The sequence below is a fragment of the Saccostrea cucullata genome, unplaced genomic scaffold, assembly GCF_032062105.1.
Source record: "Saccostrea cucullata isolate Sc308-1 unplaced genomic scaffold, CSIRO_AGI_Scuc_v1 ctg347, whole genome shotgun sequence".
Classification (NCBI taxonomy): Eukaryota; Metazoa; Mollusca; class Bivalvia; order Ostreida; family Ostreidae; genus Saccostrea; species Saccostrea cuccullata.
In genome coordinates this window covers 201,850-217,531 of record NW_026933200.1, presented here as the reverse complement: position 1 = coordinate 217,531, position 15,682 = coordinate 201,850, and the positions used below count along the sequence as shown (strand labels likewise).

The following is a 15,682-nucleotide window of genomic DNA, read 5'->3' as shown; positions in this document are numbered from 1 at the left end:
ACAAAACACAGGTGAAAAATATATACACAAGATAGCTGAATATACAAAAACACAGATGTAAATAGCTGACAATTAATAGAGAATACCCCAAAGCAAAAGGAAAACATGGACCACAATATATCCACATCAAACAAATATTTGATAAAATCCCACCTTCAGCAAAAAACAAGCATTTGTGTTTACACCTTACAGGTAAAAGTCGAACAGGTAGCTCAAAGGTGTGTAAATTTGGTCGGAGGATAAAAAAGGTTTAAATGTCATCATTAACCTACATATTGAGTTAAAACACAGCAGATGACCAGTGACAATTAATGTAATGTATATTTATATTAATTAATGATAATCGTTAATGTTATTATAGTTCATAATGTGCAGGTGGAAGAGGATTTCACAGGTCTAAAGCTATAATTACAAAGTAAACAATGTTTACATCAAATATGTGCATCAGGATTTCTTAACTATCCTGCACACAAAATCAAAAGTATAACAGAGCAAAACATAAATCCCTCTATTTATGTATTTAATGTTAATTATATACTGTGTGGTCATAAAATTTATGATCACTCCACCGCAGTGCTATGTTATCCTGATTTCATATGTAAAATTATAAATCTGACCTAAATTGACAATTCAAAATTTATGAAATTATTAGATTAATCCAGAAGATTGGGACACAGAGTTGGGGAGTGAAGTTCTCTCCCTTTCTCCCCCTCCCTAACTCTGGAATCCTGAAGCTTCCAGTGGCTTCTCCATGGGCACCATCTCAGGCTTGTGTAATGGGAGAGGAGAAAAATGCAGCATACCAGGTCAAGATTAGAACCCTGGCCCCCTGAATCTCTGGTCAGGTGCTTGTGACCAACTGAGCTATCTGGCCACTGGCAATCAAACCCAGTCAACCGCCACATTCCTCCCTCCTTAAAGGTCTTTGGCCCTCCAAAGACCCCAACCCAGGCTCATCTCATTAGCAGGTCTTTCACCTGTCAGTTCCAGGGCATGGCACGGCACCAAATGTAACGGGAGAGGAGAAAGATGCAGTGGACAACCTGGGTTCGAATACCAGTCTGGTCTGCTGCATTTTCTCCTCTCCCATGACACTTGCACTAAGGAGCTACCTGAAGGCCTAATCAATTGACTTGCTAAATACTTCAAATTCTGGATAAGGCCTCCCCTGAATAGTCAGTTGAAATGTTTTGATTAAATGCTTCAAGTATGAAAAAGAGTAACCCACCTGACAGAAAATTCCAGTCAGTAACTATTTATAGCACCTTACCTGATCAACCTCATTATTAGCTAATTTACCTTTTGATCAATGATTTCATTCAGGAAAGTCCCACAATCTCTGTACGTATTTAATGGCTTATCTCTGGTATAGAGGTCCAGGGTTTTACAATCACGAATAACCATGACAAATTGTTTACTGAAGTGTTTACATATGTACCTTTCTCAACTCCAAACCAGACAACCAATATACAACCTCGTTCAAAGAAAACTCATTAAATTTTAATTTCTTTCATTTGAAGATACATTTCTGACATGACATTTCAATGTGCGCTGGGAGCTGAGACAAGATATTAGAGGTATTGACCAGGTCTAGGAATCTGTGACAATATTTCTTAACAAGGGGAAAACAGGATCAAAGAATTTTAATTATTTAGCAAAACTTTAACCAGAGGCTCATGGGTGTTAACAGTAACCAGGGTAAATGCAGCACCTTTAATCTTGGTACATTGTAAGAACACGACTTGAGCTATAACATATTTAAATAATCCTTCAACCAAACTTTTTCTCCTAGATCCTACCATGCCACCTTTATGAGAAGATTTAAAGATGAAACAGAAATGTGTTTTTATCAAATAAAATGCCTTTATCCTCACCCTGGGGCTGCATCCCTCAGGCAGGGATTAAGTTTTGTTTGTATGTTGTCAAATGTTGTATAATGGAGAGGTCACCGCTTGCCAATTCCTACTACAACACTGGACCAGAGTTTATATGATCAGTCTCCATATCCCGCAGTATAAAGGATCATCTCCTTACTCCACACCTCTAGAGTAGATGCTGAAACTATTGTGCCACATGGGGGATGACTGGGATTATGAATTTCACAGTTTTAAAAAAATAACCTCATTTTGGTTCCATCCCTAAAGTGAAAGTGGGGCTTACTTTTATGGAAATTCACAACTTTTTAGCCCTATACCCACAGAAGCTCTACATTGATTTCAGATTTTAAAAACATTTTAAAGTGATGATGATACGTATTTACCAATAACAGCAACAGGTCATCTATGTGATTATATGGCAGCCTAGAGAGAGAGATGAGGGTGCCTACGATAATGAATGATATGATGAAACAAATCTTAAGCATTACTAGGACATTTTTCTTTAAACAAAACTTAATTTAAGATTATCAACCTCTGAATGTGATGTACCGCTAACTAGTAACTACCTATAATCAGCACTAGTTTTCCTCTCTCATTTCTATTAGCCATCTCCTCTAAACTCTCTAATAACTGTCTTCTCCATTGAACAACATCGACATACAATCAACTTCAATTTTTTTTTTATCATCTAAAACTCCAGTGTGGGCTATTGATCAATGAATCCTAATTCTAAATAATAAAAGACTTGACAATGAGCAGACATTGTATGAATTCTCTGCCGTTTTATATTCAGCCTCTCCAGGCCTGGAAAAGATAAACAATAAATCACTGGATTAATGTTCAGGCTCCGAACCAATATATAACTGGGTCTCCCTAGACCTCTCCTGAATCAGCCGCACAAGCTGTTGACAATATACTGATATACAGTGTTGTGTCTGATAATTCTAACCATAACAACAAAAATAGCCGGTCACTACAATATACACTAGCTTGTATACAATAGTGGGCTTTTGTGTATTATTGTTGTACTTGTAATAATTTAAATATTCACGATTATGACTAGCAATAATTACTGACAATACTAATAACAATAAATGTGGCATCATATTTAAAATGGAAAGGGAAAGGGGGCAATTTTTGTTGCTTTCAAGGTAAAAAAAAAAAAAAGTCCCACAAAATTCATACCGTTTGAGAAGAATTTTTAACACATATTTAATTTTGGCATTATAGGGATGGTGCTGAGATCACTAAAATTTAATATTGCTAAATTAAAATTTATTGCATTTTATTTGTAATAGCTTCTTTTTTATAGTGAGCATTTCAAAATCGGTAAAAACAGTCCTGCTAAAAATAAATACCAAGTTTTTAAGAGAAATCACTTATTTTTTGTCTCACTTTTAAAAATCGAAAGTATAGCATCATTTGTTTCTATGAATCATGCAATTAAATTCCCTTGAGGCAGCAGTTTTCTTCAAACTTTGATTTTTAAAGTATTATTAAACAAGATGTGTTTGTAAAACACTGATGCCCCCGTATGGCAACATAGTGAAGATTAAACTTTTCTTAAATGCAAATTTAATGTATTGGTACCCAAAGTAGGGTCTCCTAACTGGAATTACATGAAAGCCCTATTATTATCTGTTCCCAAGTTATTGCCAGGCTAAAGTTTTTTCATAGATACACAAATCTTCAAGATGAAGGTCAGAAGGTCAAGGTTATTAGTATCCAATGAAAGGTCTTTCCACAAAGATAACATGTCTGAAGTATGGAAGCCCTAGCCTTAGCCATTCAAATATTTTGGCCAAGGTTAAAAAGATTTTAATAGTACGTTAAATTCAAAGATCAAGGTCAAAAGGTCAAGGTTATTGGTTTTGAATGAAAGGTCTTGTCACCAGAATTACATATGTGAAAGATAAAAGCCCTAGGCCTTACTTTTCAAAAGTTATTGCCATGGTTAATGTTTTTTCATAAATCCGGAAATCTCCGAGGTCAAGGTCAAAAGGTCAAGACTATTGGTATCTAATAAATGCCCTTGCTACAAAGAATACATATGTGAAGTATGAAAGCTCTAGCCCTAACCGGTCAAAAGTTATGGCCAAGGATAAGATTTTTTAAAAGTAGGTCAAACTTTATGGTCAAGGTCAAAGGGTCAAAGGTCTTGATATCAAATTAAAGGTCTTATCACAATGATTAAATATGTAAAGTATGAAAGCACTAGCTCTTACTCTTTAAAAGGTATGGTCTAGGTTTATTTATTAAAAGGAAGTCAAACTCCAAGGTCAAGGTAAAAGGTCAAAACTCTTGGTATCCAATGAAGCGTCTTCTTACAAGGATTACATATGTGAAGTATTAAAGCTCTAGCCCTTTCTGTTCAAAAATTATTGCCAAGGTTAAAGTTTTTTCATTAGTACGTAAATCTCCAAGGTCAAGGTCAAAAGGTCAAGGATGGTGGTATTCTATAAAAGGACTTGCCACAAAGAATATATGTGTGAAGTATATATGTCCTGGCATTGACTGTTCAATAGTTATGGCTAAAGTAAAAATTTGAATTTTTTGTGTTAAAGTGGGTCAAAGGCCAAGGTCATGGTCGAAAGGTCAAATTTGGTGGTACCCAAAGAAAGGTCTTGTCACAAGAAATAAACAAGTGAAATATGAAAGTTACAGCTCCACTAAATCAAAAGTTATGGACAAGGTTAAAGGTTTTGCGGACAAACAGACAAACAGAGAGACAGAGAGACAGACGGACACGACAAAAACTATATACCCCTGAAACTTCGTTTACGGGGGCATAAAAAGCAATTCTAAACCAAGACCACTCCAATACTTTAAAGACTTTTATGACAGTACAAATATGTAAGCATTCAAGTGCTGCTTTTCAATTTCCCCTTCCTTTCTAAGTCCAATCTTTGACATTACCTTGCTCAGCCTTTTTGGCCTGTTTTGAGTGCTGTACTCGAGCATTGAGTTTCTCAATCATCTCCTCTTTAGATATTTCTTCATCATAGTCCGGTCCCCACTCTGACTCGCTTGTGGTGCTGCTGTGTTGGCGATGGTGACCCTTTGTGAACATCGAAGGAGGCGGGAAATACGACCGGTCTGGGCTCTCGTCCGTGCACTCATCCGTGGAACACTGGGACGAGCTGTAACTCCGCGGGGGAAGTCCCAGGGTGTCCTGAATGTCGGAACTCAGCGGCTGGTCCAAGGTGGAACTCTTCCGTCGAAAATTCTCTAGGAATTCATCAATGTCATGCTCCACTTTTGATGCTTGTATCCCTCCAGCTTTCTTAGATTTTGAAGACTTGGACTTCACTGTATGTACATCTCTTTTCCCTGTTGCCATGGTAATAAAAAAAGTTATCAACAGGAAGTTAGGTTTTGGTCTGCATCATATGTTTTAATCCTTGATCCTTGCAACACAATGACCCAATTTCCAAAAATGAGCAATGCAAACTAAGACACAAAGTTGTGACACTGGTCCAATAAAAATTATATCCCTCATTGTAATAGTGCTAATTCCAAGAAAAAAATTACAATGTCCATACAAATGTTGCCAATTTAATGCTTTTTACTTCATACATTGTGTGCACTGTTGAATTGCTTAAAAATCAATGAAACTGCAGCATCAAGAACTTCTAGAAAAACATGGTCATTCAAGGAGATATATTTATATCCAGAGATAGTACTAGCATCCTTATAAGCACAGAACATAAAATGTAAGAATTTCTCTGGAAGCACGTAATTTTTGCGGGAGTTAGATGATGTCGTCTGAGTGATGTTGACTGCACTGTTGTGATGACTCATCCCACCACGCTCTGTTGGCCACTACAGGTAACTGACTCCAGAGGTAACAAACCAAGCGTAGCATCCAGTCCTCCTCAACAACGCGGATCAAAAAGCTTCACAGAGATCAGTACCCCCAGAGGGAAGCAGTCACAGAGCAAAACTGAAGGCACAGTTAACTTGTACACTTCAATTCCAGTTGAGGATGACAAATGAAATTTAAAATGTCTTGTAAACGTTGATGTCTGCACTAGATGACAAGAGAGAAGGTGTATCTGGAATGCATTGTGATCTGTTACATCAGTGAGGGACATGAAAGTTTGTGTTATTTTGGGGTGATTTTCAGTAGGGCTAGAGACAGAGAGGTTCCTAGTCTGTGCGCCGCTAGACATCTGACGTCCTTATCAATACATGTTACAGTTCCTTGGTATAGGGCTGTATTTATATCTCATTGATCTGAATGTATCAGCACAGATTTAGTTTACATACATGTATAACTTGTCTTATCCATGTTAAATTGGGAAACAATCGCAAACGTTAACTATCTTCACATTCCATCAAATTGCCTCAGCCACTTAATGGTTAGAAATTTCTAAATAAGATACGAAATTAAGACACATAGATTCAGGATGCAATTGAATAACTTCCATTTTCTTTAATTAAACTTACATTCAGAATTTATCAATATTCCATTCAAACATCTGATTGAGCAAGAAGACATGATAATGCTACCCTCTGATATTCAACATGTTCAAACTTGTCTGAAGACTAGATAGTAACTCATAGATTTGAACTTCTGACATTCATTCTACACACTTTTACCACTTCACCATTTACATCCAAAAGCAAACACACAGACACACTGCCAAACTCTGTTCTGTTCAGTCTTTCTTGTCAGTAGTAAATCTTGATAATATCAACATGTCTACTTCCTTAAGTAACAACTAAAATTGTTAGACAATCCAAACTAATAAAATTCTATGATACTTTCACCTTATGTCCCAGCCATTCAATATTCAAAGGCAAGTTTTAAGATAGATTACCAACATCAAGCTTTTATTTGAAGGGGCACTTACCTATAGATATCGGAGTAACTTAAACAAGGAAAAAATACTGTGACTAATTTAGATGACATCATATTTTGTAGGTAAAACCAGTTTCTTGTGAATACCAGTAGTTCATTTCCCCTCCAAATTTATGAGAGAGGACAACAGAACAGATCATTCACCAGAGAAAATAAATTCTAATGATACTGTCTTTATCCATCTTCAAACTTTTCACTGTGACCCCATTCTCTTTGTAACCACTCTGAATTTTATCCCACTCTTACCAAAATACTTTTAATTTTAATACAGTAACTATAAGTATGACAAAATACATGTCCTATTGTGCAATGGAATGAACCTTCTATTGTCAAGGAATGTAAAATATAAAATAATAAAATTACTGTCAGTGGTCTTAAATCTTGGACTTTAATTTACACAAATACTACATATAAGTATTTTGCACAATTAATTTTGTGGGGTCTTATTTACATTTAAGTAACCTTGATTTATTTGATTGTTTGTGCAGAGGAAAGTTGATATAGAAGTAGCTGGATGAGTCCCCTCTCTCAGTATATGATGCTTCCAAATTATGTCTACTTCTTTCCCCACCAACTAAATCATCTAAACGTATTATTTATTAAGCTAAATTGGTACTTTTACACAAACAGTAGATGTTTAATGTTTTTCTTGTTATATATTCACTTATTAGTTCATTATGTGATTACAGGGTGGATTGAAACGCATTACAGCTGATTTCTATCTCCAGCAGCAGCCCCAGACACCATTCCCAGGTTCACCTACACAGGTAGCAAAGCTTTCACCTGAACTGACATTAACATACAACAGGTGACTGACATGATGTATATAAATAGACCACGGGAGACTGATGCATAAAACCTGTATGTAAATGTACATAAATTTCATTTTATTATAGAATCGTTGTCCAACTGTGTTTTTTTTTTATCTAAGGAAAACATTTTCTAAAACGAAAATTTATTTTTTTTCCTTCAAAACATTACCAATTACATGGCCACAATTAAAATAATTATTTTAGTGTTGATATATGTATAATAAAATTGTGAGAGAAGAGATTGTGACCTTGAACTTGTTAATTTCAGCAATTTTACTGAATACCTGAGAAAGATTTAGATTTAATATGAATCTTGAAAACACCTGAAAACTTTACGTTATTCAAAAGCAGTTGTTAAGGGCCTCAATACTTCAATGTCTTAAAACTCCCCACATACATTTGATATAACAGTTTAAAAGAAATTGATGTACATGGCATCAGTAACATGCCTTGTTCAGTGACTATGAGCAAGATAAGCTAGGTGGGGAGAGTGATATATAGTTGTCCCCCTTTCAAGAGGTGCAAGTGAATTTTCAATGAAAACTGATTTTCATGGAAATTCCAAAAATTAACTTTCAATAACTTATGATTCAATGTATTGAATTTGATTTTATATAAACCTGATTTCATTAGCCTAATTTTTTTAAATGATTGGCAATATGAATTAGTTATAATTAAGGAATATGCTAATATTATATGATTAACTATAAATCAACAGATTTACCACCCTTTAACAGTCTGTGTTCAGCTAAAATTAGCAAATGGGTCACTGAATTTTAAATTAATTATTTTTTATAAATTTATATGATTCACCAACAAGATTTGGGGCAGGTTTTAGGCAAGCAATATTAATTATACTCAAATCTAGATTCTTCAAAGGTTTTCTTATAATTTCTGACAACTAAAATATAGATGTTTTCATTGATAAAAATAAGATAATGATTCACAGCATCCTAGAACCAGATCGATGTCATCTTACAGTAGCGGGAAAATCGATGACACGTACACCTGGTAAAATTAATGAATGAAAAACTCACTTGAACTGTAGTAAATGATCCTGGGCACAGTGGTTATAGCCAATAGTTTTTAACTTTACTTCTTCTTGTCCCTAAATGTGTCACTCTAACATATTTTCTTACGTTACACTACACAGAAACACACCTTCCTCTTTCTTCAAAACACCTGTGAGGTCAAAGTTGACAGGTCGCACTTCCGGTTTCTCCCACAATGCAACGTTGTCAGGGACTCCATTTTCACTTGTTTTGATGAAGAGGTAACACCACGTTTTTAAGATGACTGACACGGCTGTTGAAGACACGACCACCAGTAATACATATATCATTCGACCAAACTTCCAGCACAAGTTAGTATTCCTCTCTTTTTTTCATTAAAAGATGGAACTGAACTAGGCCTAGTGGATAATGAGCAAGTGCTTGATCAATGATGCCAACGATTCAATGATGGTCAAAGAAAGACTGACAGTGCCTAAAATTGAAAAGATTACCTGTCGTTTAAGATATCTAGACCTGTTTGAGATTATAAAGATTTGTTTCTTGTGTATAAGAGTTCTTTAAGTAGATGGACACACATCATATATGAAATGGCAGATCTGATGTCTGCATGATGATCTGGGATGAGATATGATCATTTGTTTATGTTTAATGTACATGTATATGATGCAGAACAATTGCATCTCCTCATGTATTTCCAGCAAGCTTGAAAAACACTTTTGATGTATTATTAATTGAATATTAATTAACCTCACTGGGTGTTATCTTATCTCCCGCTTGAAATGCGCTGGTCTGTAAAGTGAATTAGTGATGCTGGTGTCCATCTACATACTAGCTGTCTGTTTATCTGTTATGCTTTGGGATACCTGTCTCTTATGTGCAACCCCTCTTACATGACTGAATGAATTATATTTAATAAGACCTTCACAGATTCTTTATTACATGGTGCCATACTGCCATTATGATCTCCTGGCCTATTTTACTTTTTGAAAGGACAATTAGTTTAGAGTCTCCCATGTAGCAAATCACTGACATTGCCATTATAATTGTTTGGGAGGCAGGGGTATCATTTTGTGAGCTCAATGCTCAAAGTACCTCTAGTTAAAGAAATGGATAGACTGTTACATGGAGCTGGAAGTTCTTTCTGTGGTACATTTTAGGCAACATCTTTACATTCAATGAAGTTACACATACTCCATAGTTCCCTAGTACCAACATTCATTTTAAAGTCAATGACTTTTGGAGCTGTCATGGCAGTGCAAGTTAAGATTTTATTTAGATTGTTGGAAAGTCACAAAGAGTAGCTATTGAGATGCAGTATTAACTAATCATTTAATTAATGTAATATTATTTCTATATGTTTCTCTCTCCTTAGTTAATTAAAGATTTAATGGATGATAGTTATCATTTATGACTCTCTCTTGAGAAGAAATTGAATTCAACAAACATTTCAGAGATCCACAGGTTGACCCATTAAGAATTGATTTGCCATGACTCTTTATTAGTTTGCAAGCTTTGGTAATATTTTTCACAATATACTTTCCCCTGCCTAAAGCATGGCATCAGTCAGTGATACATAGGTTTTACCTCCTCTTATGTTTATCTTTCAGCAGTACTGAGTAGCCCTGTATGAATATCACAGTTCTTACTTCATTTTACCAGCTGACTTGGGTTACAGGAGCTTGTGGATTAATGGAATTGAGAGGGTTAATACTCTTAGTGTTTGGCAGTGTGTTTACTGTTTATTAGAGTACACTAGCTGTACTAAAGCTCATTTTACTGTTGTCTACTTTACTTGTGCCCACGATATTCAACAGTTTCAACATTCCACCGGGAGCGGTAGAATTAATTTGTACAAATGTTTTCTTGCTCAAAGATGCCAGTGTACCTATGCAAGGGATAAACTTTTCACTAGCCTCAGTCATATCTCTATTTCATTCTGGTTATTTGTTGTTATTTTACATCATTTTGGTGATTTAAAATAATTCTATTAATGCAGACAAGCATACTCTATGTAAATCTGTTTTTTAGATGTATCTGATATGGGGAATCTTGTTCCTGGCGCTGGTGATTAAAACAAGATAAATTCTCAAGGCCACACACCTCCACAGAGTTAAAAATAAACTTGACACAATTCTTACAACTCAGAATTCAATATATCATTTACAACTAACCTCTTGCTGAGATATGTTTCTGAGGTCTAGTGTTTGTTAATTTTATTGTGGGGGGAGGGGGGGGGTTGTAGTGTCTTTCACTTTTATCTAACCATTCTACAAATATATAAAGACAAACAATTCAGAAGAGGTGATAATTAAATTTACTTGTACATGTACTGTACCAAATATTTTTTCACATATGCCAAAGGACGGCACCCTCCCCCCAATAATGTATGAGAAAAAAGTCCAAAAGGTGCTGCATGGACAGGGATTTCTATCATCAAGCACCTTTGATTTTTTTTTTTTTGAAGTTCAGAACTAAGACAGATGTCAATGTGTTATGCAACTGTTTTATGTGTAAATTAATCAGAATATGTTGCTTCAATGTATTGTAGGTTTAGACCAGTGATTGTGAAAGAAACCATACATAATGTACTGAATGAGCACCTCAGTGGGAAAAGTTATGATTCAGAGGAAACCACAGAGTGGACTCGACAGATTTCTGATGATATCAAGTTAAAATTAAAAGGTGAGACAGATATCAGATGATATCAAGCTTAAGTTACATGGTACATCAGATGATATCAAACTAAAATTAAAAGTTAAGGCAGAAAGATCTCCAGATATCAGATGGTGTCAGACTAATGAAGATTTAGATAGATATTAGATGATATGAAACTGATGTTAAAGTCAGACATAGGTTGATATGAATTAGAACTTGTTTGAAGAATATATAATTTAGGCTGGATGTTTTATTAAGTACGTTTGTGCTCATGTTTAAGGATGATCTATATGTTTGTTTTAAAAACGTGTACATGTTTATATAAAAAGTAATAGTAGAAGATCACAGAAACAGTCTTAATGAAGTCTTGATGGCTTTCAGATCTGGGATATGACAGATACAAATTTGTTGTTCAGGTGGTTATTGGAGAACAGAGGGGAGAGGGAGTCAAGTAAGTATAGCAATGTTACCAAAACTTTTGAATCTCAGATTAATAGATAGATGTGTGTTTCTCTCTGTCTCCAACCACCAAAAGTTAAATCCTTCTGCGTGAGGTTCATAAGGTTGATGCTTATACGTGTACCTAGTTTCTGTGTTGATAAGAGTTATCGATTCCCCTGGAATGGGATACCAGTTCATTGCACATTATCCCCACCCCGAGTATAAGCCACTATCCATTGCAGCTGGGTGGACTGAGACAAAGCAGATGAAATGCCTTGTCTGTCTGAACACAATACACAAACTGACCACAGTGGGGATTTAACTGTTGCCTTTGGGTTATGCAGTTATGATAAGGCTGTCCGAAGGCTTAAAATGCCTTAAAATATGCATTTTATTTTGAGCTAGATTTTGATTTCAATATTTATTACACACTTAGTAATAAATACAGGTTTTTTGCATATGCGATATGGCTGACGTCACAATAGCCGTATCAGCCCTGCAGGGCTGATATGGATTTGCGGGGCTGATAACCTATATCAGCCCTGCAGGGCTGATACGGCTGTTGTGACGTCAATATCACACCCTTAGTAAATTAAACCACAAAAACAGTACTTGTGATCATACACAATTTTTGGTAGATTCATATTCTCTTAATTTTACCTTTTTGAAAATAAGGTTTATCTTAATTTACAAATACATGTAATAGATTATTTTCAAATTATGGATCGAATGCAGTGAAATAGAAGTAGAAACAAACCCAAATTGTATGAGACAATAGACCATGTACATGTATGTAAGAAGTCCTTGTATGGTTACTAACTTATTTTCTTCTCAACTTAATGCATGCTGTATTTTATTACCAAGTATGTAATAAATATAATAAAACATACCCTTTTCCACATCACATCCTGTCGACCAATATCAGCCCTCGGGCCTTCGGCCCTCTGGTTGATATTGGTGTCTCGGGCTGATACAGGATGTGATATGGAAAAGGGTATGTATTATTCTCTATGTAATCCTTGTTTGAAATTGCAAGTAACTTGATATAATAGTTTAATCAGGTATTACAATAAAGCATTTTTGTGATGTCACATGACTGTGTCAATCACGTGACGGACATTTATGATATTGCTAAATGTTGCACAAAAATCGCTTCGGCACAAGTGCAAAACAAAAATTGTGCAAAGTTTGTTATATAGATCATTCATCGTGATCTCTGGTACATAGAAAGTGCTGGGGGCAGGTTTAATTTTTACTCGTTAAGAAAATATTTTATGAAAAATTCAACTTACCAACATAAGAGGGGATATTTTCCACTCTTTATTGCTATTTATACAAAAATGGATAAACTACATAAAATCCCCCAGCAAAATTCAGTTAGAGGACATACTTCTCTTGTAGATTCACACAGTATATCTTCAATTTGTTTTTGTTTATCACTTGTGCCAGTCCAATATAAACATGATTCTTTAATTCTAACTCTGTCTACAGTCGTGTAAGGGGAGCGTTTCACTCGTAATTTTTCTATAATGTTTGAATATGTGCATGTCGGAAAAGCGAAAGGAATAGGGATATTTAAATTACATATGTTCAACTTTATAAGAGCACACTGGAGTTTAAAAAACAATCCTAACTCTTGAATTAAACAACAAGGCCCCAAAATAAATCTACATACCATGTACAAATTATGACACTTTCCCCGTCATGTCAGCTAAAGTATGCAGTGACTTGACGTCATATTCTATTATGACGTCATATCTAGGTAGTTCAGAGAAGTTAGTACAGTCTGAACAGTTTGATATTTTACGGACAGCCTTATCCTAGCTGCGTACTGACCTAACATCCATGACCTCTTAGCCTTACCTCCAAGTTTGAATCAAAATGGTCAAATGTCTAGTTCTTTATATTGTATCCATATTTGTACGAAGACTATTAATTTCACCTTTTCTTTTCCACTTCAATTCCAATGAGTAAGCTTTTACTTCCTGTCACCTACATATATCACCTCTACAGCAACTATGAGGTGAAAGGTCAAATGTCTAGTAGTTTGAACCCTAAAAGTTCTGTCCATCATATTTTTAGGAACAGATAGAGAGAGAGAGATTGAGAGCTTTACAATTCACAATACTTTAAATTTACATTTGTCTTTGTAGAATGGGATGTAGATGCTTCTGGGACTCAGACACAGACAGCTATGCTCAGGATATATTTATGAATGTAAGTCAGACATCACATGAACAATGAATCAGGATATAATACAATTCTCTGTCATCCTTGGACTTTCAGTAAGAGTGGTTTTCTTGAAGCTATGTAATTGATGTCTCTCAAATGGCAGCATAGATTCTCATTTGTTTAGAAATTAATAACATTAGCAGCTGAAATTAAATTGTTGTTGACAACAATGAGACAGACCTGAGCCCCACCTCTTTGTCGTGGGAAATGCTGTCATTGGATCATGCTGATGTTCGCCCAGATTTCTATTCCTATGTTTATTTCAACAGTGAATGAAAGGCTGTGTAAATTTCAGACGCTAATTATGTAACATCAAGAATGCCAAGCCTTACTGAAAGTCCAAGGATAATAGAAAAAATTGTACTATTTCTAAGGGGATACTCTTTACGATATCCCTAAATCTCATTGGATAATATATGCATAATACTTGAGTGTTTCTGAATTCTGATCAGTATAATGCATAAATTTTATTGATTAATACAATGCATAAATCTTATTGGTTTAAACAACTAGTTAAATTTGATGTTAGGCTATAAATATTTTATTATTGGTTAAGCATGATGGGCATGAAAGAAGTAGGTAAGGTAAACAATGACTACCATTGTTCAATATTAATTTATTCCTTAAACATTTTTTTTTCAGGATTCTATATTTTGTGTGGCAGCAGCATTTGGATGTTTCTACTACTAAACTATGTGATAAAGACACTCAAAGACTTTTTCATTGAAAATGATGTGATTGTGGATTTTAGGATGAGCAAGGAATATTGAAAGTTTATACATTATTAGTCTTTAAATGTAAAATATTGTGATGTCTAGTTCACAATTTCTGTTAAAAACAGGGAAATTAATGATTATACAATGTCATGATTTTCACTGTTTAAACAATTCATAAATTAACTTGTACATTGTTTATTGATGAAATATGATTATTATTAAATATTAAAACTATTGATTGTTGGAATGTGTGTTAAATTTGTGGCAGTCAGCCGGGTTCAATTGCTGGTAGCCAGATAGCCCAGTGGAGCACCTAGATTCAGGGGGCCCAGGTTCGAATCCCAGTCTGGTCTGCTATACAGTAAAACTCGTTTAGTACGAACACGGATATTACAAATTCACAGATATAGGGAAGTTATCTTGGATCCCCCAGCTATACAAATTTAACAATTCCTTATATGGATATAATGAATTACGGATATAGCGAACAGAACACAAAATATTGAGCTCATTAACTTGATCGGTTGCATGTTTGATTTTCAAATTGCTTAGTATGCTCTTTACTTAGCTTATACAGGCACGTAGCAACGACAGGAGGGGGGGGGGGCTCCCCCCACCTTTTTAGCTCACCTGAGCCAAAGGCTCAAGTGAGCTTTTCTGATCAAAATTTGTCCGTTGTCTGTCGTCGTTGTCGTTGTCGTCGTTGGCGTCGTCGTCGTTGTCGTAAACTTTTCACATTTTCATCTTCTTCTCAAGAACCACTGGGCCAATTTCAACCAAACTTGCTACAAAGTATCCTTGGGTAAAGGGGATTCAAGTTTGTTCAAATGAAGGGCCACGCCCTTTTCCAAGGGGAGATAATAATGAATTAGAGAAAAATTAATGGCATTTTTAAAAAATCTTCTTCTCAAGAACCACTGGGCCAGGAAAGATGAAACTCATGTGGAATCATCCTCAGGTAGTGTAGATTCAAGTTTGTTCAAATCATGACCCCTGGGGGTAGGGTGGGGCCAAAATGGCTGATCAATGTTGTACATAGGAATATATATGAAAAATCTTTAAAAATCTTCTT

At 35.3% G+C, this 15,682-nt stretch overlaps 2 protein-coding genes across 3 annotated transcripts in view; one reads left to right on the top strand and one right to left on the bottom strand.

Moving 5' to 3' along the window:
• LOC134237628 (guanine nucleotide exchange factor DBS-like) overlaps nucleotides 1-8,720 on the bottom strand; it is a 46,785-nt gene extending 38,065 nt beyond the window's left edge. The window contains exon 1 of one of the 2 annotated variants that reach the window (XM_062719760.1): nucleotides 8,591-8,720. Coding sequence is in view for 1 of the 2 variants with exons in the window: in XM_062719758.1 (XP_062575742.1) it covers nucleotides 4,794-5,217 (424 nt within the window). In the remaining variant the exon portion in view is untranslated. Of the gene's footprint in view, nucleotides 1-4,793; nucleotides 6,109-8,590 lie in introns of those variants that run through there. The other variant, XM_062719758.1, reaches the window with a different exon arrangement.
• Nucleotides 8,721-8,760: 40 nt separating this feature from the next.
• LOC134237629 (dynein light chain Tctex-type protein 2B-like) lies at nucleotides 8,761-14,846 on the top strand. Its single transcript, XM_062719762.1, has 5 exons — nucleotides 8,761-8,916; nucleotides 11,115-11,248; nucleotides 11,603-11,672; nucleotides 13,816-13,879; nucleotides 14,537-14,846. The coding sequence occupies exons 1-5, from the start codon at nucleotides 8,846-8,848 to the stop codon at nucleotides 14,582-14,584; spliced, it is 387 nt and encodes a 128-aa protein (XP_062575746.1). The 5' UTR covers nucleotides 8,761-8,845; the 3' UTR covers nucleotides 14,585-14,846.
• The last annotated feature ends 836 nt before the right edge of the window (nucleotides 14,847-15,682 follow it).

Coding starts and splice junctions, on each gene's coding strand:
- LOC134237629 (XM_062719762.1), top strand. CDS start 8,846: ATGACTGACACGGCTGTTGAAGACACGACCACCAGTAATACATATATC. Junction 11,249..11,602: donor TATCAAGTTAAAATTAAAAG/GTGAGACAGATA, acceptor GATGGCTTTCAG/ATCTGGGATATGACAGATAC. Junction 13,880..14,536: donor CTCAGGATATATTTATGAAT/GTAAGTCAGACA, acceptor TTTTTTTTTCAG/GATTCTATATTTTGTGTGGC.